At 42.2% G+C, this 26,947-nt stretch overlaps 1 protein-coding gene across 1 annotated transcript in view; it reads right to left on the bottom strand.

The window, feature by feature from the left end:
* The window catches only part of IREB2 (iron responsive element binding protein 2), a 70,541-nt gene that overhangs the window by 33,754 nt on the left and 9,840 nt on the right, over positions 1-26,947 (bottom strand). The window contains exons 2-7 of the mRNA XM_073619176.1: positions 15,753-15,813; positions 8,221-8,310; positions 7,918-8,083; positions 4,868-5,005; positions 4,214-4,426; positions 4,042-4,111 (exon numbers count right to left, since the gene is read on the bottom strand). Coding sequence (XP_073475277.1) covers positions 4,042-4,111; positions 4,214-4,426; positions 4,868-5,005; positions 7,918-8,083; positions 8,221-8,310; positions 15,753-15,813 — 738 coding nt within the window. The remainder of the gene's footprint in view (positions 1-4,041; positions 4,112-4,213; positions 4,427-4,867; positions 5,006-7,917; positions 8,084-8,220; positions 8,311-15,752; positions 15,814-26,947) is intronic.

Raw genomic sequence — 26,947 nt, 5'->3', positions numbered from 1 at the left:
TTTTTGGGAACCCTAAACTGCTGGGGACGCCAGTATAGATCTGATCGGATCAGATATTGATCCGATCAGATACTATACCACTAAGGGAGGCGCATGCTGCGTGCGTGGGTGTTAGCGGTACTGGCGCTAATCTGACGCTGCCTGGGGCGACGCATATCACCGCCGGGCGATCAGGGGGCTAAACCTTTATTCGGTAATAAACGGCGGGTGCCCTGACACTATAAAAAATAAACGAACTAACCAGCGTCACCCGTAACGGTTATACGGTGATCAGTGGTGAAAGGGTTAACTAGGGGGCAATCAAGGGGTTAAAACATTTATTAGATAGTATATGGGGGTCCCTGTCACTATAAAACGCTGACGGCGAACCTAAATATTTACCTCACTAACTAGCGTCACCAGTGACACTAATACAGCGATCAGAAAAATGATCGCTTAGCGACACTGGCGATGGGGGGTGATCAAGGGGTTAAAACTTTATTAGGGGGGGTTAGGGGGGTATCCTAGACCTAAAGGGGGGTAATACTCACTGTCCCAACACTGTAACTGTCACAAACTGACACTATGCAGTAATCAGAAAAAAAAAAAAAAAAACCTGCTGGTGTCAGTTTGTGACAGGGGGGGGGGTGATTGGGGGGGGATCGGGGGGCGATCGGGGGGGGGATCGGGGTGTTTTGTATGCCTGGCATGTTCTACTGTGTGTGTGTAGTGTTGTGCACTCACATTGATGTCTTCTCCCCTCGGCGCTGGAACGGAAACTACCGAGCCGAGGGGAGATGACATCATTTCCTTTGCTGCTGTTTAGCATACAGCAGCAAAGGAGTGTTCCCATTGGCCGGCGGCGATCGCGAGGGGGGGGCCACGAACGGATGGCCTCCCCCTCATCTCGGATCGCCGGGGAACAGAACGGGACCGCTTCGGGCACCGGGGGGGGGTCCGATCGGACCCCCCACCCGCGAGAGGCAAATCACGTACATGTACGTGATTTTGCCTGCCCGTGCCGCCTTGCCGACGTAAATCGGCGTTAGGCGGTCCTTAAGTGGTTAAATATCAATGTGCCATCACAGGCGGTATATAGCTATCAAGGAGTTTCCATTTATCTGGAGAGAAAAAGGATTAAAATATCTAGGGGTTAAGATCACTACGTCCCTGGGGTTATGTATAAAATACCAGATGCTGCCGATCCCCCTACCACAAGTATATTTTAAAACACTGAACACGATAGGTCATCTGGAAAGGGAAAAAGCTGCAAATAAGTCTACAAGTATTAACTAGAGACAGAAAACGGGGGCCTGGGGTACCAGATTTAAAGAACTATCATAAAGCGGTTCTTTCACGGGTTACAGATTGGGCACAAAATAAAGATAAAAGATGGGTGGAATTGGAAAAAACAATAAATAACATAGCATTGGAGAAAATAATTTGGGTTCCCGCACATTTGAGGAATGTAGGGGAGAAAACATAAGATGACACAAAAAGCATCAGAGATTTGGGATATTATACACAAAAGAGAAAAATGGGGATACAACTCCCCATGTGTCTCACTTAAAGACACTGATTATTTTCCACTGGGGAAAAGTAGTCTGTTCGGTAACTAGATTAAGAAGCAGAATGCACAATTAAAGGATGTAATGGTGAAGGGTAGGTTTTGCACATTTCAAGAGTTAGTATTATTATTATACAGGATTTATATAGTGCCAACAGTTTACGCAGCGATTTACAACATGAGGGCAGACAGTACACTTACAATACACATCAATGCAGGAGGGATCAGAGGGCCCTGTTCGTTAGCGCTAAAACAAAAAACGACCTGATGGTAATAGATGAATGACAGTATTTTCATCTGAAACATTTCTTTGAATCTCTCCCCCAACCATTGCGGTCAGCAGACAATTTGCTCCCAATGGAGAAACTCTGTATAGCCACAGCAAAAAGGAAGGGGATATCTATAATATATAAAATTCTAATGGAAAGAGATGGGATGGGGAAACCGTCATACATCGGCAAATGGGAGGAAGAATTGGAGACACAGATGAATGAGATGGAGATGAGGAAAATTTTGAGACTGGTTTTTGCAACGTCACAGGACAGCAATATGATAGAAAGGAGTTTTAAATGCTACCTGTCCTGTTGACAAAACAGGAAGTGAAAGGATATCTTTTCAATGTAAGGCAATGTAAAATACCATAGGAAAAAGTTATATGAAAAATTGTCACCACTGGAATTCCTCCTTACTTTCATTCTGGATGACATTGGTGATCAGTACAATTAGAGAGCAAATCTCTAATGGGCCACCCAGGCAGCAATAAAAACCTTACCAGAGAACTATACACTTAAAAACGTAAAAAAAAAAAAAGAAGAAGTTTTGCCTTTAGCTATATTTAACAATATGAAATAGCAGCAATAAAAAATTTCAGTCACGGTCAAAACATTCCCTACAGTGAAAGGCCTATGATTTCTTAATTTTGCTAGTTTTCCCAATATTGACAGAAAATAGAGAGCGACTCTCTAAACCCTTCTGCAAGGATTGCTTAGATGTATTTGTGTAAAAGTCATCATTCTATCTCCAGTGGGTCATTCAGTGGAATCAGCTTTTTTCAACTTGTTTTTAGGAATTATGCTAGATAACACAATAGGGAAGACATGGGGTTGACACTGCAGTCCATGGAGATATGTCACACATCGTACCAGGGACCTTCTCTAGAACCACATTAGATGCAATCTGTTCACACTGCCTGTCTCTTGCTTATAATAATTTAATAATACACATTATATGCAGTGAAGGAACGTAACAAATAGAGGTAGACATTTTTAGCTCATTTAGTACAGCTTTAAATGTATAGTAAAACATATATTGACAATCGTCAATGCTGACTTGGTACAGTAAGTGCAAGTGCAGCTCTGGGTCACTGGTTATGATAGCTGAAGGCTAGATTCTCCAGGATGTGATTTAAAATCTTGATACTACAAAACGTTTAACCAACTGCTGACCGCCTACCGAACTTGGACTGCGGCAGGTCGGCTCTATTGCACTAAACTATGTACCTGTATATCAATGGACGCTGGGGGCGCACGTGCAGCCGGAGGCACAATCGCGAGCTGATTGGACACTGCGGATGCCAATCAGCGGGAAGACCGATTTCCGGTAAGAGGCAGAACAGCGATCTGCCTACGTAAACAAGGCAGATCGCCGTTCAGACAGGGGAGAAGATAGAGATCGATGTTCCTGCTAAGCAGGAACACCGATCTGTCTTCACCCAGTCAGAGCAGCCCCCAGACAGTTAGCAAGCACCAGCTAGGCACACCTTTAACCCTTTGATCGCCTCTGTCAACCTTTCCTGCCATTGTAATTAGTACAGTAACAGTGCATATTTTTTATCACTGATCACTGTAATAATGTCGTTGGTTCCAAAAAAAGTGTCAAAAGTGTCAGTTAGGTGTCCGATTTGTCTGCCGCAATGTTGCAGTCTCACTAAAAATCGCTTAACGCCGCCATTACTAGTAAAAAAATAAAAAAAATAAAAATTCCATAAAAATATCTCATAGTCTGTTGACGTGATAACTTTTGCGCAAACCAATCAATATACACTTATTGGGATTTTTTTTTAACCAAAAATATGTAGTAGAATACATATTGGCCTAAATTCATGAAGAAATGTGATATTTTACATTTTTATTGTATGTGTTTTATAGCAGAAAGTAAAAAATGTTTTGTTTTTTTTTTTTTTTTAAATTGTCGCTTTTTTGCTTATAGCGCAAAAAATAAAAACCACAGAGGTGATCATACCACAAAAAGAAAGCTCCGTTTGTGGGAAATAAAAAGGACATACATTTAATCTGGGTACAGCATCGCACGACCGCGCAATTGTCAGCTAAAGTAACGCAGTGCCGTATTGCAAAAAATGGCCTGGTCATTAAAGGGGTAAAACCTTCCAGGGCTGAAGTGGTTAATTGAGCATAAAAAAAATAGAAGTCTGGATTTAGGGTGATACCATTTATTGGCCAACTAAACAGGCTGTAGTAAATCATCCTTCATTGTACCTTTAAAAACTGAAGTCTCTCTTTATTTCTGTTAAATTCAATTTCAAGACTTTTCAGTGCAGCTTCAGGCCTATGACAGCACGGAGAAAAAAAAAAAAAAGTTAATATACCGAGTATGCTTTCTGATAACAAGTATAAATTATGATATACTCACACAGCCATTAAAACTTACTCTGGAATGGGTTGTAAATGGAAAGGACATAGCATTGGTGTGTTTTCAATCTGCTCCTGAGAGCTCCTGCTCGTTGTTCCAACATTACATGCTCCCCTGCATTCGCTCTGTCCTCTACACTGAGATTTAGAAACTGCCGATTTTGCTGGAGAAAGCTTGGATGGGAGTCTGTGTGAATCTGCAGAAGTTGCACTTGGGGCATTCTGTGCCACACTGAAATAAAGAAGAAATTTACAAATTATTTAAAAACAGTAGTCTTAGACTCTGCTCTATCAATAGGATAGTCTTCTCAGAGTGCGCTCATACCCCTACGGCAAACAATCAATTTTTTGCATTGCATGATATTCTGAGCCAATGTAAAATGATTGGGCATTGAAAATGGGTTTTATTGCAGCGCCGATAATAGAACTGTACTATCGTAAAAGAAAAAAAAAAAATCCTCAAGACTGTAAGCAACTCTAGACTGACTCTAGATCAGCTTTTCAGAACGTAAAACACAATTGGAGCCCCATATATTGTTAGAAGTTCTCAATCAACAGCCCTTTATCAAATATTTTATGAATGACTAATCAAGAAGAGCCCCTAGAATGATTTTAACATGTACATGTAATTGAAAGAGACAACATTATTCATTCACACAGAATTGTGCAATACCATTTAGTAAAATCCAGCTGTAAAGAATGGTCTGCAATGAGGTCTGTGGCACAGACTGGGTTGACGAATGCAGGATCGCTACCCAATTTTTTCACAGCATCTCTCATGGCAGCAAAATCAACCATAGCGGGAATACCCCTAGAAGAAGAAAAATACAAAAAAAAAATATGCCATTTATAAAAGGAGTATTAATGAGTTACTAGGTAGAACACACACACACACACACACACACACACACTAGTATGTAGACAAAAATAAAACAGTCAAGCATAACTTAGGAAATATTCTAGCTGTTACTAGCAAGTGCAGGCCAATTCCAGAACAAGAAAATTTGGGAATATGAATGTTATGTTGAGTTTCATTTGCACACACACACACACACACACACACACACACATTTATAAAAAACTGAAAAAAAAAAAGCCCTAAAAACTTAGTGGAAATAAAGTCTGCATGGGGTGGGTAGGTGGACTTATGTCATAATGTGCAAGTATGTACCTGGAATGTAGTTAGCTAATTTAAACTAAGCCTCGTAAGCAGAATGTATTCCGAGTGATTTTTTAAGTTTTTTTTTTCCCCTCTTCAGGAGTGTCACAGGCATTTTTGCACAGGTATTAAAGGGGTTGTAAAGGTAAAAATGTTTTCACCTTAATGCATTAAGGTAAAAAAACTTTTGACAATACCGCCGCCCCCAGCCCCCCCCCGTTTTACTTACCTGACACCTCGAATCTCCGCTGCTCGTTCCAGTCATCTCTATTGCAGCTCAGCCTGGTCGCTGATTGGCTGCAGTGGATGGATTGAAAGCAGCGCAGCCATTGGCTCGCGCTGCTGTCAATCACATCCGATGATGCGGCGCGCTGGGGGGCGGGGCCGAGTGATACAGTGAGCGGCTATAGCCGCCGGCTGTATCACGGGAGCGCGCCCGCAAGAACTAACCACCATGCGAGGGAGCTCGCATTAAGGTGGATAGTTCTTGCGGGGAGGAGGTGAAACAGCCGAGGGACCCCAGAAAAGCACGTTCGGGGCCACTCTGTGCAGAACGAGCTGTAGAGTGAAGGTAAGTAAAACATGTTTGTTATTTTTAAACAATAAAAAAATTACCTTTACAACCCTTTTAATCTAAAGGAGTTTGCTTCCTGGCCTGGACAAGGGGAGGAGAGCGGTTCTAGAGGAATTCTTCGGCAGAAAATAAAAAAAAACACAAGCAAATACGCATGTAGACCTCACACTGGGGGTGTTTTGCAGGCGCTATAGCGTTAAAAATAGCGCCTGCAAACCGCCCTAAAACAGCTGCGCTGGCAGGGCATCAGAAAAAGTCCCGTAGGCGCTCCCATTGAAGTCTACGAGATCAAAAATGCCAGGATATGCTTGAAATAAAGCTCACGTACTTTGAGCATAAAACGTACAGCAAACAAGAGTGAACAGGTACAATTGAAAGAAAGTGGTTATGCGTAGTCAAGCACAGGGAAATGAGAGTAAAAACTTGAACGGAGGCTAAGGGTTTGATTGCACTTTAACCCCTTCACGCCTGAGGGTAAAACAAATATTAATGCATAAGCACAATTTTGCAACTTTGACATGTGTTAGTAAAACTGTACATATCACAACTACTTTGTGCATCCAGGTGGATTATACTTAGTTTTTTCAGGATAAATTGGGCTTTCATTTGGTGGTAAATGGTTATGGATTTCTCCTGTTTTTTATTTTTTTTTAATCAAAAAGGAAAACTTGACCGAACTAGTCAAATAAAATAATTTTTTAAAATGTAACGGGATATTTCTTGTAACTACCATAACCTACTACCGAAGAACAACCCAAAATAAAATCTCTTGCTTCTTACAATCACAGGGATACTACATACACTATAATTGTCAAAAGTATTGAGAAAACTGCCTTTACACGCACATGAACTTTAATGGCATCCCAGTCTTAGTCCGTAGTGTTCAATAGTGAGTTGGCCCACCCTTTGCAGCTATAACAGCTTCAACTCTTCTGGGAAGGCTGTCCACAAGGTTTACGAGTGTGTCTATGGGAATGTTTCACCATTCTTCCAGAAGCGCATTTGTGAGGTCATGCACTGATGTTGGATAAGAAGGCCTGGCTCGCAGTCTCTGCTCTAATTCATCCCAAAGGTGTTCTATCAGGCTGAGGTCAGGACTCTGTGCAGGCCAGTCAAGTTCCTCTACCTCAAACTCGCTCATCTTTATGGACCTTGTTTTGTGCACTGGTCCAAATCATTTGGTGGAGGGGGGGGGGGGGGGGGTTATGGTGTGGGGGTGTTTTTCAAATGTGGGCTTGACCCCTTAGTTCCAGTGAAGGGGATTCTCAAGGCATCAGCATACCAAGACATTTTGGACAATTTCATGTTCCCAACTTTGTGGGAACAATTTGGGGAGGACACCTCCCTGTTCCAACATGACTGCGCACCAGTGCACTAAGCAAGGTCCATAAAGACATGAATGAGCAAGTTTGGGGATGGGGGAACTTGACTGGCCTGCAGAGTCCTGAACTCAACCTGATACACCTTTGAGATAAATTAGAGCAGAGACTGAGCCAGGCCTTCTCGTCCAACATCAGTGCCTGACCTCACAAATGCGCTTCTGGAAGAATGGTCAAACATTCCAATTGACACACTCCTAAACCTTGTGGACGTCTTCTCAGAAGAGTTGAAGCTGTTATAGCTGCAAAGGGTGGGCCAACTCAATATTGAACCCTATGGACTAAGACTGGGATGCCATTAAAGTGCATGTGCGTGTAAAGGCAGGCGTCCCAATACTTTTGACATTATGTATGTGCTACATCAGCATCAAGGGGTTAAGGTATAGCCATATCAAAAGCCATGTAAGAATAAAAATATAGAAGATTTGTAAATAATAAAGCAACATTGACAGCTGTTTTTCCATCATGCCTTTATATTTATTTTCCCTTTGAAGGAGTCAGAGAAGACAGACTAGCTCTACGCTTAAATTCTTTAATGTGAAAAGAAAATTATACTACAGAGGCTAGCTCCTCTTTAATTTAAAAGGTTATAAAACAATTATGTTACTTACGTGAAATCCTGCAAAACTACACGTGCTGGAAGGAAGGGCACCTCTTGACTTTCACATTTATTCTTCCATTCCAAGACTTTGTAGGCATCCTCTTCTTTTACCAAGACGCCGTCACAGTTTCGCACCACAGTTTCCAGCACCACACGGATACAGTATGGCAAAGTGTCTACAGAAAGCAATATATAAAGTTGTTTTTTTTTTTTATTTATGCATAAAATATTTTTGAATACTTGTTCAAATAATGACAAGATAAAAGCCTTAAAATTCAAGAAAAAAAACTCTAAATTGTAGAAACCAACTTACCATAATCTGATGTCTGCAGTTTAGATACATTAAAGAAAGTCTTGTCAGGACTGCAATCAAGAGATTCCAGCAAATACTTGAAGGGATTCCCTAAAGGAGGACAACCCACAATCAGTCAAAACTACTGGCATTAGCGTGTATGTTTACTATACAGAAAAAAAAAACTCCCTTCACATACACCTCTTACCAGACAGACAAATCTAAAAACTTTTTTCTTTATACGAACTTTCACATAACTGTCCCTTTTTTCCTTTGTTATCCCGTGTATTCCTTTTAAAGTGCTTTGAGAAGCTACCTTTAAAAAAGGCACTATATAAAATAAAGTTTTTTTTATTGTTATTAACTGGTTCCCGACTCGCTCACGCAGCTATGGCTCTCCTGGGTAAAATCCCGTATGGGTACATTCTTATTTCGGCCACCAGAGGGAGCACACAATCGCGTGCACGAGCGCCAGTGCGGGGATTTGTGTGTGTACACACACAAATCCCTGTGCCGTCAGAGGAGACATATCGTTGTTCCTACAAAAGTAGGAACAGCAATATGTCTCCTCTCCTACTCAGTCCTATCCCCATACAGTTAGAACACACATTTAACCTCTTAATCGTCCCCCAGTGTTAACCCCTTCACTGCCAGTGACATTTACACAGTAATCAGTGCATTTTTATAGCACTGATCGCTGTATAAATGTCAATGGTCCCAAAAATGTGTCAAACGTGTTCGATCTGTCCGTCACAATACCGAGAAAAAAAAAAAAAAAAAAAAAATTGCAGATTGCCATTACTAGTAAAAACAAATAAAAAAAATATAATAAAAAAAGCCATAAATATATCTCTTTCCCATAGTTGTAGACACTACCTTTTGCGCAAACCAATCAATTTACGCTTATCGCAATTTTTTTTAACCAAAAAAGATGTAGAAGAATATATGTTGGCCTAAACTGATGAAGAAATTCTTCCTTTTTTTTTTTTTAATTTGGGGGATATTATAGCAAAAAATAGTTTTTTTTTTTTTTCCAAAATGGTCGGTCTCCTTTCTTTATCGTACATCACGGGACACAGAGCCATAGTGATAACTATATGGATATATACCTATACTTTTAGGTGATGGACACTGGCACGCCCAAGACAGGAAGTTGCCTCCCTATATAGCCCCTCTCACACTGAGAGCACCTCAGTTTTTTCACCAGTGTCTAAGGTGTTGGTCACGGTTAAAGATGTATTATGAAGAGCTCCACTAGAGCAATCCTTGCTGGACGAGCAAGCTAACAATCCGGATCCATTCAAAGTGCCATTTAAGGGCCAAAGTGGATGGTACCTGGAACAAGGTTTTGCCTGTAATGCATTTCTTGGAGGGCTGAACCCTGGGACCCAGTTCTTTGGTCATTTTTTAAAATGCCAAAGCCTTTCTAGCAGGGTGCTATACAAGTCCAGGGGAGTGGAAATCCCTTTTAAAAAGGAACCCGGTCCCTGAAGGTCTTTAGACTTAGCCCGCCGTGATGGGTGAAAATTGGATCTGTTGGTTCCAACAGAATACTGCGGCGGGGATAAGGTAAGTGAAGGCCCTAAGGAAACTTGGTTTGCTTAGGATTCTTCTTTGAGCAAAAATATTTTCTCTTGTCATACCTAAAAATCACCACTAGATGGGAATGCTAAAGCCTCCTTATGAAGGGGCGCCCCCGCTCACTCGGGTGGGGGGAAGACTTGCCGTTTGCAAAGGTGTGGCAGGAAGAGATTCAGGACAACTGGGTCACCTCCACTATAGCTCTAGGTTACAAACTAGAGTTGCGGGAGTTTCCATCGACTCGTTTTCTGAGGTCAAACGTTCCCAAAGATCCAGAGAAAAGGCAATCCCTGTTCCTGGCATTAGACAAGCTGTTATCCCAAGGGGTGATCAGGGGAATTCCCGTGGAAGAGCAGGGTCGGGGGTTTTATTCAAACCTTCTCACGGTGCCAAAACCAAATGGAGATGTCAGACCCATCTTAGACCTTAAAGGGTTAAATCAGTTCCTGAACATTCGCTCATTTCGCATGGAGTCGATCCAGTCAGTAGTTTCCATCCTACAAGGTGGGGAACTTCTGGCGTCAATCGAAATCAAGTGTGCATATCTGCATGTGACCATCTTCCCCGCTCATCAGAAATATCTGCTATTCAAGGCGACATTTTCAGTTTGAAGCCTTGTCCTTCGGCCTCGCTACTGCACCCTGGGTTTTTACAAAGGTTCTGGCTCTACCTTTGGCCAGACTAAGAACTCAGGGCATAACGGTTATAGCATACCTAGACCACTTGTTACTAGTAGACTGGTCGGTAGCCCACTTAGACCAAAGTGTGGTCAGCACAGTCGACTACCTGAAATACCTAGGTTGGATTCTCAACCTAGAAAAATCATCCTTAAAGCCTCTAAGGCTGGAGTGCTTGTGTCTGATCATAGACACAGCGCAGAGAAGAGTTTTTTTGCCCCAGGCAAAAATCAGCATTATAAAAAGGGATTTGGTTCAGGTGGTCAGGACAAAGAAGAATTCCTCCGTTCGCCTTTGCATTAAGTTATTAGGGAAGATGGTCTCATTCGAAGCCGTTCCTTATGCCTAGTTTCATTCAAGACTGTTGCAAAACGGTATACTAACTGCTTGGAACAAAAAGGTCCAAGCTCTAGATTTCCCAATGCATCTGACTCCAAAGGTACGTCAGAGCCTCAGTTGGTGGTGCATGACCAAGAATCTGCAGAAGAGGAAATCCTTCATACCAGTTACATGGAAGGTGGTAACAACAGATGCCAACCTTTCGGGTTGGGGAGCAGTCCTGGAAGAAGCCTCTGTCCAAGGAAAATGGTCCACAACCGAGAAAACCTTGCCCATCAACATTCTAAAGATTCGGACGGCACGCTTGGCTCTGGAGGCCTGGACGTGCAGGTTGTGGAACTGTCCTGTCAAGATCCAATCCGACAATGCCACAGCAGTGGCTTATATTAATCACCAGGGGGGCACCAGGAGTCATGCAGCCCAAAGGGAGGTAAATCATATCCTAGCCTGGGCAGAGAAGCATGTACCTTGCCTATCGGCAATCTTCATTCCAGGAATAGAGAATTGGCAGGTGGACTTCTTAAGTCGCCAGCAGTTGTTCCCAGGGGAATGGTCTCTTCATCCCGACATTTTCCGGGCTATATGCCAAAGATGGGGGACCCGGACATAGATCTATTGACATCCAGGTTCAACAAGAAACTGGACAACTTTGTGTCAAGGACAAGAGATCCTCTTGCTTGCGGGTCAGATGCGTTGGTGACCCTGTGGAATCAGTTTCACTGATTTATGCATTCCCTCCTGTTCAGCTGCTACCTCGTCTTCTTCGCAGAATCAGGCAAGGAAAGCCGGTGATTCTTGTAGCCCCGGCATGGCCCAGAAGATCTTGGTATGCGGAGATCATAAGGATGGCAGTGGGGGACCCTCCTGCCACATCCAGACCTGCTTTCGCAGGGACCAGTATTTCACCCTACCTTACAAACGCTAAATTTAGCTATTGAAACCCACATTCTGAAGAATCGGGGTCTTTCAGGGTCAGTGCTATCTACCCTGATTAATGCTAGGAAACCAGCTTCCAGAGTCACATATTATAGAGTCTGGAGAGCATGTGTTGCCTGGTGCGAATCCAAAGGTTGGCATCCTCGGAAGTATGTCATAGGCAGAATTCTGGCTTTCCTGCAATTAGGAGTAGAAATTAAGCTGGCCTTAAGTACTATCAAAAGGTCAGCTTTAGGCTTTATCGGTATTGTTTCAGAGACCACTCACTTCTCATTCCTTGGTCAGGACTTTTATACAGGGGGTGACTCGGCTTAATCCGCCAATTAGGTCACCATTATGTCCTTGGGATTTAAACTTGATTTTGTCGGTATTGCAAAAACAGCCATTTGAGCCAATACGATCTATTCCCTTGGTCCTTTTGACAAGGAAATTAGTATTTCTGATTGCGATATCCTCTGCAAGAAGGGTATCAGAATTAGCTGCTCTTTCATGTAAAGAGCCGTATTTAATTATCCACAAGGATAAGGTGGTGTTGTGGCCTCATCCAGTTTTTTTGCCTAAAGTGGTGTCAGATTTTCATCTGAACCAGGATATTATCCTTCCTTCATTTTTTCCAGAAGCTCTTTCTGGGCTTGAGAAGTCACTACATTCCCTTGATGTAGTGAGAGCAAATAAAATGTATTTAAAGGCAACTGCTCAGATTCATAAAACAGATGTTTTGTTTGTTTTGCCAGACGATCCTAAGAAAGGACAGACAGCATCAAAAACTACCATTTCTAGAGGTGTTAGGCAAATTATTAATTCAGGCTTATGGTTTGAAAGGGAGGATTCCACCCTTTAAGATCAAGGTACACTCAACCAGAGCAGTTAGTGCTTCTTGGGCAGTGCATCACCAGGCCTCTATGGCTCAGATTTGCAAGGCTGCAACCTGGTCTTCAGTCCATACTTTCACTAGATTCTATCAAGTGGATGTGAAACAAGAGGATACCGCCTTTGGGCGCAGTGTGCTGCAGTATAGGTCCTCAAGTCTGATGGCGTCATTCTTATTTGTGTTTCCCTCCCCTCAGTGGGCATTGCTTTGGGACATCCCATATAGTTATCACTATGGCTCTGTGTCCCGTGATGTACGATATAAAAGTCCTATTTTCTTTAACAGCTTACCTGTAAAATCCTTTTCTTGAAGTACATCACGGGACACAGAGATCCCTCCCCTCTTTGAGATGTACATATATTGCTTGGCTACAAAACTGAGGTGCTCCCAGTGTGGGAGGGGTTATATAGGAAGGCAACTTCCTGTCTTGGGCGTGCCAGTGTCCATCACCTAAAGGTGGCTATATACCCATATAGTTATCACTATGGCTCTGTGTCCCGTGCTGCACTTCAAGAAAAGGACTTTACAGGTAAGCTGTTATAAAAACCCTATTTTTTTTTTGTTTATAGCGCAAAAAATAAAAAGCGCAGAGGTGATCAAATACCACCAAAACAAAAGCTCAAGTTGTTAAAAAAAGGACCCAAATTTTGTTTGGGTACAGCATTGCATGACCGCGCAATTGTCAGTTAAAGTGACGCAGTGCCAAATTGTAAAAAGCGCTTTGGTCAGGAAGGGGGTAAAATCTTCTGGGGCTGAAGTGTTAAAGCGTTTGTTAAAGAAAAAAAAATTTAAAAAAAAATAAAGGGAAAGAAGGATCTTGTTATACAGTAAGCATGTTATACAGCACAGTGCTTCTGTTGTGTCATTTGGCCCCCTGTATACTAGAGCTGCACAATTAATCGTTAAAAAAAATCGTGAGATCTCGATTCACCTCCCCTGACGATCTCTCCTGCTGAGTTTGCCGATTCTTTCATATAAACAAGTGGAGAGATTATCTGCTCACTCAGCTGTGAAAAGAAAACATCCAGGCAGTCTGCCAAGTTTAGAACTTGAAACATTGTATCCAACTTCCTTCTTAGATCAAAGGGATAAACTTCTCTGTGTAAACAAATAACCAGGCAATCCTGCCAAGCTTTAAACAACTTGTAAATGCAGGAAGTTTAACCACAAAGTCTAAATCTTTTTCTGACACTTCTTTCTTAAGTTAAAATCAATATTTTTTATATTTATATATATATATATATATATATATATATATATATATATATATATATATATATATATATATATATATATATATATATATATATATATATATATATATATATTTTTTTAGCAGAGACTCTAGGGAATAAAATGGCAATTGCTGCAATATTTTATGTCACACTGTATTTGCCCAGCGGTCTTTCAAATGCAATTTTTTGGGAAAAAATACACTTCAATAAATAAAAAAAAAAAAAAAAACGAAACAGTAAAGTTAGCACAATTTTTTTGTTTTAATGTGAAAGATGATGTTACGCCGTGAGAATATCATGATCTATCCTCTAAGCAAAAAAATCGTGATTCTCATTTTAGCCAGAATTGTGCAGCTCTACTGTATACCCTAAAATACCTGGCTGATCCTGCCTGGCTATACCCTCCCCCCTGTAAACTGACCACGGTATATCATGGCTACTGAGCCCTGACCCCGTGGTCAGTTTACATGATTCCGTCATCCGCAGCCTGCTATCTGCAGCTCTCGTGTCCTTGGCTCCTCTGTCCTCGCCCTGCTCGTACCAGTGCCGCCGCCGCCCCCCCCCGCTCCTCTCATATCTGTTAGTAAATTGTCTTATCCACTCTGTACCATTATAAAATGTGTCCCTGTGCCTGTGTAATGTAAAAAATCCGCCGATCTGTACACGTGTACGTGCCACTCCCGGCGCTCAGCTAATTGTCGGCGTGCTCTCTCTCCCCCTCCTCCCCAGATGACATCAGTGAGAGAGCTCGGCCTCGCCCACTGGAATTGTGAGCCGGAGAGAGAAGATAACTGACTAGTCAGCTGAGCGCCCAGAGCCGAGATTATATGGTTACAGATCGAAAGATTTTTTACATAACACAGGCACACACGTTATAATGGTACAGGGGGGATAAGACGATTTGGTAGAAGTGGGTTAACAACCACTTTAATGAATAAGCACTGATGTGAAATGTGTTTACTGACTGTTCTGGAGCTGCGGGTGTCTTGTAAATGAATCAATAAAGAAGCCATATTTTGTACATTGGAGTGGCGCCACTTCTGTCTTCTATTTTTGCTGATCACAGCTGTGGACCGGCTGGTACCCAGGCACAATTGCCATTTTTAGATCTCATGCAGGTTGGCCTTGAAACGGTGTGTACCCTACTTGCTCTTTCAATAAAAACTAAAACTTTATTAAGTATCAAAAAGACTGTGTATAATCACATTCAAGCTTTTTAAAACTTTTTTTAGAGCCCTTGCACACTGGGGCGGCGTCGGCGGTAAAACGCCGCTATTATTAGCGGCGTTTTACCTTCGGTATGCGGCCGCTAGCGGGGGGGTTTTACCCCCCGCTAGCGGCCGAGAAAGGGTTAAATACCACCGCAAAGCGCCTCTGCAGAGGCGCATTGCCGGCGGCATAGCCGCGCCGTCCCATTGATTTCAATGAGCAGGAGCGGTAAAGGAGCGGTATACACACCGCTCCTTCACCGCTCCGAAGATGCTGCTGGCAGGACTTTTTTTACAGTCCTGCCAGCGCATCGCTCCAGTGTGCAAGCCCTCGGGGCTTGCACACTGGGATGGCAGCAGTGGCACTTTCGGGGCGGTTTGCAGGCGCTATTATTAGCGCAATAGCGCCTGCAAACCGCCCCAGTGTGCAAGGGCTCTTAATAATAGTACTTTTTATTGCACTAGATTGGAACACCTCCCCATTCTTTTTTCAATTACATATTTATCCTTTCTTCACATTGACCTCAGTGAGTCAATGATCTGGAACACACACATGTACGTGTGTATTATATACACACATACATACTGTATATTTATATCTATATCCATCTCAGCATGCACATTCAAAAACAAACCAGCACAAACAACATCTAAAATTACACAAAGGAAAGCCATCATGTTGGTAATAAAATAGTGCTTTACATACCTGACAAATTGGCTGTGAAATCCATCGTCTTCTTCTCGGTCTGTCCAGAAATGCTACCAGCCTAAGCAAAGAGCACACAGAATGCTTACACTGAAGTATTCATTGTATCAGACTAAGATGTAACATTTCACTAATTAAGTCCAGTCTATAAAAACAGTATTACATTTCTCGGTCTAGATTTAGAAGGATAATGCCTACGACTGATGAGCTACAGCTAATTGCTATACTAATCTTGAAAGAATGATGGTTTGTAAACAGGCTTACCAAAGACATGGAGCAGCCTATTTGGAAACTGGCAAAGAGTTTACGATTTGGTCATCTCTGAAAGCTCTGACATATTTACCAATACAGTCAATACATTATGAGTAACCACCTGAGTGCACTGAAAGCTTTCACCAATAATGACCAAATTATACCAATTCATAAAAAGGATCATTCCATGGCTGGCTTAATACTTTTCATTGGAATTGGACAACCCTGCCAAACTCAGCTTGAGCAGTAGGACCAGTGTTGATAGTGGCTAGATCCCAAACAGTACTTTGATCCTTATGGAGGACTAACAACTAGATGTCCTTGTGCACAAATGTAAAACGGAGGTCATAAAAATCAGACCACTAAAGGCTTGTTTTTTAGGAAGATTTGGGCTCACACACTGGTAAAATATGAATAATTCGAAACTATGCAGGCGCCTCTGGCACCTGCTTGAATCTCAAGAATACAATAGAAATCAGCATGGGAAAAAAAAAAGGGCCTTAGTAATGGCCTTGGGAGTGCCTGAGCTATTGTGAGCAATTTCTAGTTGTCTAGATAGCATTCCTGAAAAGCTAAGTAGTGTAGCCTGATATATCAATAATATTCTGCCATTAAATCTCTCAAGCAACATTTCTTTTCACATGTTAAAGTGTTCGTTACCCCAACATTCCACATTCCTGATATGTGCCTGCTGTACCATGAACTTGTATGAAAAAAAGTATCCTGTTCTCTTTGTATTGCTTCCTTTGTGTGAAATCCCTGGTCTTCCCACCAGTCTCTCTGCTCTCCTATTAAAAACTGACCACACTGATGCCTGGTACACACGATGAGATTATCGGACGAATGATTGTCAGTTTTTTCTTGCATGCTCAGATCAAACCTGAAGAGTTTACTAAAGTCACAAAAATTCTCATATTAACAGAATAAAAATTCGGAAGTGATGTAATGTGTTGTAGTGTAATTATTGCATTTTCGGACAACTGTACTGATTAAAACGAAAATCGTACGATCTGGCATCATACGAAAAAAAATTTCCGTGTGTGTCCGATCAGATACTATTGGATGAACTGTCATGATCGGCTCTGGAAAGCTCTGTAATAACGATCCAATTATCGTATGAGCGCTCCAAAAGTGGTATTTTTCGTACAATTTTCTGATCGCGTGTACGAGGCAGGAGAACACACTGTAGTCCATTCTCTAGCTATGCTGGGAACTCAGGTTGCTCTCCTCCAAAGACCAGAGTCGTCTCCCCCCCCTCCCTGCACAGCCTTTCACTGGAAAGCTCAGCGTGCTGTTGCTTCTCCTCTCCCCAGCTCTTATGCAGCTGAAAACAGAGGGAACTTATAATAAAAAATAAAGTTTTTTTTTATTTAAATCTATAAAAAAAATGCTTTGCCTTTCATTTCTATTTTAAACTGAATGGGTTGTTTTACAAGGTGATCGTTTACAATAAATCACTAAGCCTCGGTTCACACTGGGACGACTTGTCAGGCGACCTAGGTCGCCTGACAAGTAGCGTCCCGTTCAGTACAATGGAACTGCGTTGCTCCGACTTAGAAAAAGGTTCCTGTACGACTTTGGGGGCGACTTGCATAGACTTCTATACAGAAGTCCTTTTGCAAGTCGCCCCGGCAGTCGTGTGCAGGTCGCCTCGGTGAGGCGACCTGCAAGTCGTGCCGTCTCTGGTGTGAACCGAGGCTTAAAGATAGAACTGGCTACTAGCAACTACCTAATTAAGCAAATCTACTGCACACGCAGTCATAAGTCACGTTTTTGTCTTGGAAGCCAAAAAGAACTGAACACATTTAAAGCATGTCTATGCTCACAAATTTTGAATCATGTATTCATTCTCACATATTTTTATTATTTCTAGCCTACTCCTAATATGAAGTTTGGAAGAGATATATATTTAAAAAAAAAAAAAAAAAAAAAAAAAAAAAAGGAAAAAAAAAAAAAACAGACTACGATAAAAAAAAAAAAAAAAAAAAAAAAATTAAAAAAAAATGCATCAATTAATAAATGCATCAATTAATGATAGCTATATTCACAGTCAGATATCAGGTAAACAAAAAAGCTGTCATTTGGGTATAAAATACAGTTTGAGGCAGCAAGTAAGCAAAGAGCGAACCATCAGTGCTATTCAAATACTACAGCTGTGCTAAAATCAGACTCCACACTGAATTCTATGTAACAAACTGTGGCAGGAATGCAGAGAGCACCTTGCAGGTTCACCGAGAGGTTCTTCCTCCTATACCACCTCAGAGACAAGAAAACTACAGTGGTTTGTTTGGGGAGATCAACCCCTGTATCACAAGTGGGAATTCCTTCGATAACCAGATTACCAACAATAAGAGGAGCATTCTGGATTGATGCATTGCAGCAATGCCTGGAACATCTGGAGAGTCCATTTCCAATTCAAGCGCAACTTCACTGCTGCATCAATCCATTCCCCACCCCCTTTCGTGCAGCCACCTTCAGAAATCTGCACACAGGGAATTTCTGCAAATGCGCACAATTGCCGTTACTTTCTGGCACATGGATGCAAATCGCCACAGCATCTGTGCACATGCTCAGGAATCCCCCTTTTGCACAAATATGCCACAGTTGAGCCACGTTGAATCTGCGCATGCACTAAATCTTGCACTGCGCATGTGCCTGTGGTAATACATGTGCCTGTGGTAAACCTCCAGGGATAGGTGAGGCATGGCAATACCAGGAGGCAAGATTAGAATAACTTTTTCCCATTTTTGTAAGGGGGAGGAACAAAGAGAAAAAAAGGATGCTGTAATGGGTTAAGTTCCACTCTATAGGCACTTAGGCCTGTTGCACATGGGAGTAAAAAAAAAAATTAGTTTTTTACTGATCTGAAATGAGATGTATTTTTGACTATGGACACAGTTGAGTAAAGATCAGTAATACAGCACTGAGTAGAGAGCAGCAAAACAAAAATAGAAAATTTTACATCAAATTGCAGTAATTTACTTGCATTTTTACTTGTTGTAAACCCTCAAGGTTTTTCACCTTAACCACTTAAGGACCAGCCTCGTTTTGGATTTTAGGTGTTTACATGTTTAAAACAGGTTTTTCTGCTAGAAAATTACTTAGAACCCCCAAACATTATATATGGTTTTTCTTCTAACACCCTAGAGAATACAATGGCGGTCATTGCAATACTTTTTTTGCACCGTATTTGCGCAGCGGTCTTATAAGCGCACTTTTTTTGGAAAAAATTCACTTTTTTGAATAAAAAAATAAAACAGTAAAGTTATCCCAATTTTTTTTTAATATTGTGAAATATAATGTTACGCCAAGTAAATTGATACCCAACATGTCATGCTTGAAAATTGCGCCCGCTCGTGGAATGGCGTCAAACTTTTACCCTCAAAAATCTCCATAGGCCACGTTTAAAAAATTCTACAGGTTGCATATTTTGCGCTACAGAGGAGGTCTAGGGCTAGAATTATTGCTCTCGCTCTACCGGTCGCTGTGATACCTCACATGTGTGGTTTGACCACCGTTTTCATATGCGGGCGCTACTCGCGTATGCGTTCGCTTCTGCGCGCGAGCTCGTCGGGACAGGGGGGTTTTAAAATTTTTTTTTTATTATTTATTTTAAAATATTTTATTTATTTTTACACTGTTTAAAAAAAAAAAAAAAAAAAAAATTGTGTCACTTTTATTCCTATTACAAGGAATGTAAACATCCCTTGTAATAGAAAAAAGCATGGCAGGACCTCTTAAATATGAGATCTGGGGTCAAAAAGACCTCAGATCTCATATTTACACTAAAATGCAATAAAAAAAAAAAAAAAAAAGTCATTTAGAAAAATGACATTTGAAAAAATATGCCTTTAAGAGGCGTGGACGGAAGTGACGTTTTGACGTCGCTTCCGCCCAGCAGTATCTTGGAGACGAGTGAGCGCCATCTTGGCCTCACTCATCTCCTGACACACAACGGCAGAGGACGCGATCGCCTCCGCCGCTACCGACGGCTCCGGTAAGCGGCGGAGGGCACCGGATCGCGGCGGGAGGGGCCCCTCTCCCGCCACCGATAAAAGTGATCTCGCGGCGAATCCGCCGCATGGACCACTTTTATCTGAAAGCCGGCCGCCGCACGAAAACGGGGATACCGGGGTTATGGCAGCTAACTGCTGCTATAACAACGATATCCCCGTTCAAACTTAGGACGTATATAGTCGTGCGGCGGTCGGGAAGTGGTTAATGCATTCGGGAGCCAGGGCCGAGTCCTGCTGCCCGTCAATGAACGCAGCAGCAGAACTCGGGAGCATATCCCCACTTGTGCCCCCTTGAAAAGTGGCTCTCCAGAAGAGGAGCCAGGAGTTCCACTGAGGGACCCCAGAGGAGGAGAATTGGGGCTGCTCTGTGCAAAACCCTTTTACAGAGGAGGCAAGTATGACATAAAAAAAATAAAATAAATAAAAATAACAAAAAACACACAAACCTTTACATTCCCCTTTACGGGTTATGCGAGTTATGCCACGTACACACGGGCGGACTTTTCGACCAGACTGGTCCGACGAAACGAATCCGGACAATCCGACCGTGTGTCGACTTCATCGGACCTGCAGCGGACTTTTTCGGTCGAAAATCAGATGGACTTTAGATTTAAAACATGTTTCAAATCTTTCCGACGGATTTGAGTCCGGTCAAAAAATCCGCTCATCTGTATGCTAGTTCGACGGATGAAAACCGACGCTAGGGCAGCTATTGGCTACGAACTTTTAATCCGGTCGTACGTCATCACGTACAAATCTGTCGGACTTTGGTGTGATCATGTGTAGGCAAGTCCGTTCGTTCGAAAGTCCGTCAGAAGTCAGTCAAAAGTCAGTCGGAAAGGCCGTCGGACCTTTGATGCCGAAAAGTTTGCCCGTGTGTACACGGCATAACAGTATATCTCTAAACACTGCAGAATTCATCCGGCTGCTTCTGTCACATCACAATAAACACCAATGACCCAGTGCCACTGGAAGCCATGTATGCCCTTGCCATCACACTGCCTCCACCATGTTTTACAGATGACGTTGTGTGCTTTGGAGCATGAGCTGTTCCAAGCCTTCTCCATGCTTTTTTCTTCCCATCTTTCTGGTACAGATTAATCTTAGTTTTATCCATTCAAAGAATGCTTTTCCAGAACTGGTCTGGCTTTTTTAGATGTTTTTTGGCAAAGTCTAATCTGGATTTTCTATTCTTCATGCTTACGAATTGTTTGCACCTTGTGGTGAACCCTCTGTATTTGCGCTCGTGAAGTCTTCTCTTGATTGTAGGCTTTGACAATGATACGCCCACCTCCTGAAGAGTGTCCTTCACTTGTCTGGATGTTGTCAATGGGTTTTTCTTTACCATAGAGAGGATCCTGCGATCATCCACCACTGTTGTCTTCCGTGGACGTCCAGACCTTTTTATGTTGCTGAGCTCACCAGTGTGTTCTTCTTTCCTCAGAATGTACCAAACTGTTGGATTTGGCCACTCTCAATGTTGTGGCCATCTCTCTGATGGATTTGTTTCATTATTGAAGCCTACAATGGTCTGTTTCACTTGCATGAACAGCTCCTTTGAACGCATGATATAGGTTCATAGCAATAGATTCCAAAAGCAAATATCACGCTTAGAATGAACTCCAGACCCTTTACCTGCTTAACTGATGAAAAAATAAACGTAGAAGTAGCCCACACCTGGCCATGAAACCGCTTTTGATTCAATTGTCCATTTACTTTTGGTCCCTTGAAAAAAAGGGGGGGGGGGGGGTGGCTATTCTTAAGAACTGTAATTCCCAAGCCCTTCCTCTGATTTTAATTGTACATACCTGAGAGTGGGCACTTTCAGCCCATATCCATTATATAATAATAGCTTGAGTATGTTTTGGTAAATACCTGAAAAAAACTAAAATTGTGCTGGTGTCCAAATATATATGAACCTAACTGTATCTTCAAAAATTTAGGTCAAAATGTATATTGCTACATTTCTTTGGTAAAAAGGACCCAAATCAGTGTATATCATTTAGTCTGTAGGAGAGTTAGGCCCCTTTCACACTGGGGCGGTGGGGGCGTCGGCGGTACAACAGCGCTATTTTTAGCGCTGCTGTACCGTCGTTCTTGCAGCGGTATTTGGCCGCTAGCGGTGCGGTTTTAACCCCCCGCTGGCGGCCGAAAAAGGGTTAAAAACCTCGTACAGTGCGGCTATAGCCGCGGTATTACCGCGCTGTCCCATTGATTTCAATGGGCAGGAGCGGTGAATACACCGCTCCTTCCCCGCTCCAAAGAAGCGGTTTGCAGGACTTTTTTCACCGTCCTGCCACCGCACCGCTTCAGTGTGAAATCCCTCGGGCTTTCACACTGAACAAACAGCGGCAGCTGTTTAGGGGCGGTTTTCAGGCGGTATTTTTAGCGCAATACCGCCTGAAAACCGCCCCAGTGTGAAAGGGGTCTTAGAGTTCACAAACTATGGTATATATAGATTTGAAAATCGATCAATCCTGATGTACTGACGGCCTAACATTTCTCGGGGCCCTAAAAATGCCAGGGCAGTACAAATACCCCCCAAATTACCCCTTTTGGAAAGTAGACAGTCTAAGGCAGGGATATGCAATTAGCGGACCTCCAGCTGTTGCAGAACTACAAGTCTCATGAGGCATAGCAAGACTCTGACAGCCACAAGCATGACACCCAGAGGCAAAGGCATGATGGGACTTTTAGTTTTGTAACAGCTGGAAGTTCGCTAATTGCATATCCCTGATCTAAGGTATTTAGTAAGAGGCATGGTAAGTTTAATAAAGTTGTAATTTTTTTCATAATATAGATTTTTGAAAATGATGAAATTAACCCATTATTGCCTCTTATTCCATTATTGGAACAGTAGTGATGTGGGAGGTATTTTGTACCCTAGTGCTCTAGGTAACATATACATTTTAACGCGCAAATAAAAAAAAATTCAACCTTAGGCATAAATGGGTTAAGAAAATGTTATTTTTTGAAAAAGTTGTCATTTTAACATGTTATGTCTCACACAGCATAGGCACTCCTCGTACACACAATCGGAATTTCCGCAGACAAAACCGCTGACTTTTGTCCGAAGGGCGTTGGCCCCAAACTTGTCTTGCATACAAACAGCACACAATGGTTGGCCAACAAACGCGAACGTAGTGACGTACTACGTGGTTTTTCAGCTCTTTAGCGCCGCCCTTTGGGCTCCTTCTGCTAGTTTCGTGTTAGTAGATGTTTGGCGAGTGTTGATTCGTGCTTTTCATTTCGTTTCTGAACGGCCGTTCGAATCGGAGGAGATAACGTGTTATTTATTATTGGCCTTGGAGTTATTGCTTTGACCCAAGTCCAGTCCAGAAACAGGAGGAGGAGGATTTCTTGGACCAAAAATTGGTTTCTTTATTAAATTGTGACCAATTACGTCATAAGCCTTTGCTGTGGAAGCTCCAGGAGAATAATCCAGATGATTTTCGGAATTATCTCTGGATAACAGACCCCTGCTTTCATCAACCCTTGGCATTGTTGACCCCCTTCATTAAGGACACATGTGTGAGGCTTTTATTTTAATGTTTTGGTTGAATAATGATTTGATATATTTTCGGATGCATAGAATGCACTTTTTGGTTAAGTTCTATTGGCAGTTAGCATGTCTAGCTTTCTTTGTTTTCTTTTTTTAATGCACAATAAAAAAAATTGTGGAGAATAATACTTGGCCATGTGTTTTACTTCAAATGACAGTTTGGGAGTAGACAGTTACATTTAAAAAAAAATACAATGTAAAATTAACAAGAGACACCAACATAGTTGAATCTTAGAGCCCTTTCACACCGGGCTGCCCATAGCGTCAGCGGTAAAATGCCGCTATTTTTAGTGGCGTTGTACCGTCGGATTAGCGGCGCATTTCGGCCGCTAGTGGGGCGCTTTTACCCCCCCGCTAGTGGCCGAGAAAGGGTTAAAGCCGCCCGCAATAGCGGCGTTTTGCCTGCGGTATCCCAGCGCTGCCCCATTGATTTCAATGGGGAGCAGCGGTAAACACACCGCTCCAAAGAAGCTACTGGCAGGACTTTTTTCCCAGTCCTGCCAGCGCAGCACTCCGGTGTTAAAGCCCTCATTCTTTCACACTGGAGACAATGCTGCAGCTGTTTAAGGGTGGATTGCAGGCGCTATTTTTAAAGCTATAGCGCCTGCAAAACGCCCTCGGTGTGAAAGGGGTCTTAAAAACTACGGGATAACGGTGCTGTGGTAACTTGCACCAAAAAAACAACAAAAACAACAACAAGCATAATAATATTATTCTTGATATCACTAGAAGAAAAAAAAAAAAAAAAAAAAAAACCTCTGAAAATTTGTTTGCAATAACTCCATCAGTATCACCAGCAAAGCAGCTTCATTATTATCCTATTAAAGAAGAAGAGAATGTGCGCTGCATTTCGAGATTTCATAATTTGCCGTGTCACGAATGTTAATTCTCCATTATGAATGCTAGTTTACAAGACCGACCGCTTCCAGGTCGTCCTTGCTTCCGAGCATGCGTGTTTGTACTTTGTACACAAGGCCGGCGGACAAAAGTCCAAACGCTCGGAAAATCCGATAACAGACATTTGTCTGTGGAAAATTTTAAAGCCTGCCATCCAACATTTGTCCGCGGAAAATCCAACAATTGTCAGATGGAGTGTACAAACGGTCGGGTTTTCCGCCAACAGCCTGTCATCATACAATTCCCGTCGGAAAATGCGATCGTGTGTACGAGGCTTTAGAATTACACCCCAAAACACATTCGGCTATGCCTCCCGATGATGGGAATACCATGTGTGAGACTTTTTCACAGCCTAGCCACATGGAGGGGCCAAAAATACAAAGAGCACCTTTGGGCTTTCAAGGAACATAAACTACATGTAAATTATGCATCTAATTTTCTGACTACCCATCACATTTTTTGGAGGTCCTGAAGCACCAGGACAGTGGAAACACCCATAAAAAGACCAAATTTTGATGGCGATTAGGCAGCAAGTCTGTTTTTCAAAACAACAAGCTCTCCAGCAGAATGCATCAGTTACAGAGATGAGACAAGCCATGTAACACTTGCATTGGTGCTTACAATAATCAGCTTTTATGTAAAACCTTTATTTCTAAAGGAAACTCCTGCTTGCTGTAACAGTTTATGAAGTATTGCTGGGGTTTGGTTTCAAATGTTTGTGTATTTAACATAGGATAATATCCGTGCTAAAATTTATCATGAATATTACACCACTTGGTTACTGGGCACTTAAACCCCCTTCCTGCCCAGGCCATTTTTCAGTTTTCAGCGCTGTCACTCACTTTTGAATGACAATTGTGCGCTCATGCTACAGTGTACCTAAATAAAATTTTTATCATTTTTTTCACAAAGACAGAGCTTTCTTTTGGTGGTATTTAATTGCTTCTGTTTTTTTTTATTTTTTGCTAAACAAAAAAAAAAAAAAAGACCGAAAATTAAAAAAAAAAAAAAAAAAAAAAAAAAAGCAAGACTGTTTCATAGTTTGTTATAAAATTTTGAAAACAGGTAATTTTTCTCCTTCACTGATGTGCGCTGATGAGGCTGCACTGATGGGCACTGATTGGCAGCACTGGTGGGCACCGGCAGCTGACAATGGTGGGCACAGAAAATGCAGCCGCGGCTTTCTGTGTGAGGGACCGATGTCCCTCTGACAGAAGCCGGTGATCGGCACTTTTTTCCCCCTCACGCTGAGAGGGGGAAAAAAAAAAAAGGATTACCGAGCTTCTGTTTACATCATGTGATCAGCCATCATTGGCTGAGAGCTGATCACATGGTAAGGGGCCGGGATCGACCCCTTACTCTGATCAGCTGAGTCTCACACTCGGTGATCACAGAGCGGGCCGCGCGCAACCCGCAGGGACATCGCTTGCTCGGGAGGCTGTCCATGGACACCTCCCGGCAAAAAAGGCCCGTGCTGTAGCCGTCTTTCGGCCATAGCGTGGGTGGCAAGGAGTTAAACAATGAATAGAGCAGTTGACGAAAAATACATTCATTGCAGTGTATCTAAACATAAAGTCCAATTGCAGCGCTGAGGCTAAGAGACAGATGAGGAGACGTTGGATACAGGTGAACGTAAAAATGAAGAACCTCTCACCAATTTGAGCGTATAATAAACACACACCACCGTGCTGTCAAATATATCTTCTTACAAGAAGCAGGTGAATAACAAGCCTATGATGTATGACTCATCCAGGTAATATCAAATCGGTCATCATGTTCCAAACTAAGGATCCTCTGCAGTTTCCAAAATCACCAATAGGCAGCCTCAGCTCCATCCATGGCTGTAGTTTAGCTAACTTTATTTTTTTTTTCAAAAAATGAAAAACGCCTGTAAACGAAACGAGTTACCGTATTTAGCCGCGTTTGGCGCTTGAAATGCCTGTAAACTTAGCTTCTGAACGCATTTGTTTGCATTCTAAAAAACTCAACTGCCTAGAAAGGACTGTAAACAACCCTGCATACATGTACAGATAAGATAACAGAGGAGAATTGAGGGGCAGCTGAATAAAATGCACTACTGCTCCTAAACATCTGTTTAGCAGCAGCAGTGTACATGAGGCCTTATTAGCAAGATTAAATATATTACATGTTTGGTTTTAATACTACATTAATACTCAACTCCAGAAAAAAAAAACAAAAAAAACAAAAAAAAAAAAAAACAAACAGTGGCCACTAGTGTTTTCAAATTACATTTGACTGGCCTGGAAACACTTTCAGCTTCTTATCCCTGCAGCACTGGACAGATTACTGAAATGAACTGGGGAATCATCGGACTTCCCTCGTGTCAACACAGCATGCTGGGAACAGGTGTAGGAAAAACCGTAGAGGGCCAAATGGTGTGCAGGGATGAAAAGTAATGTCATCACTATGTTGAGACAACCTCTAGACCCTCTAAAGACTTGGGATAA

This window comes from Aquarana catesbeiana, linkage group LG03, assembly GCF_042186555.1.
Source record: "Aquarana catesbeiana isolate 2022-GZ linkage group LG03, ASM4218655v1, whole genome shotgun sequence".
In the NCBI taxonomy this organism is placed as follows: Eukaryota; Metazoa; Chordata; class Amphibia; order Anura; family Ranidae; genus Aquarana; species Aquarana catesbeiana.
The sequence above is the reverse complement of the archived record's forward strand: the minus strand, read 5'-3'. Positions and strand labels throughout refer to the sequence as shown.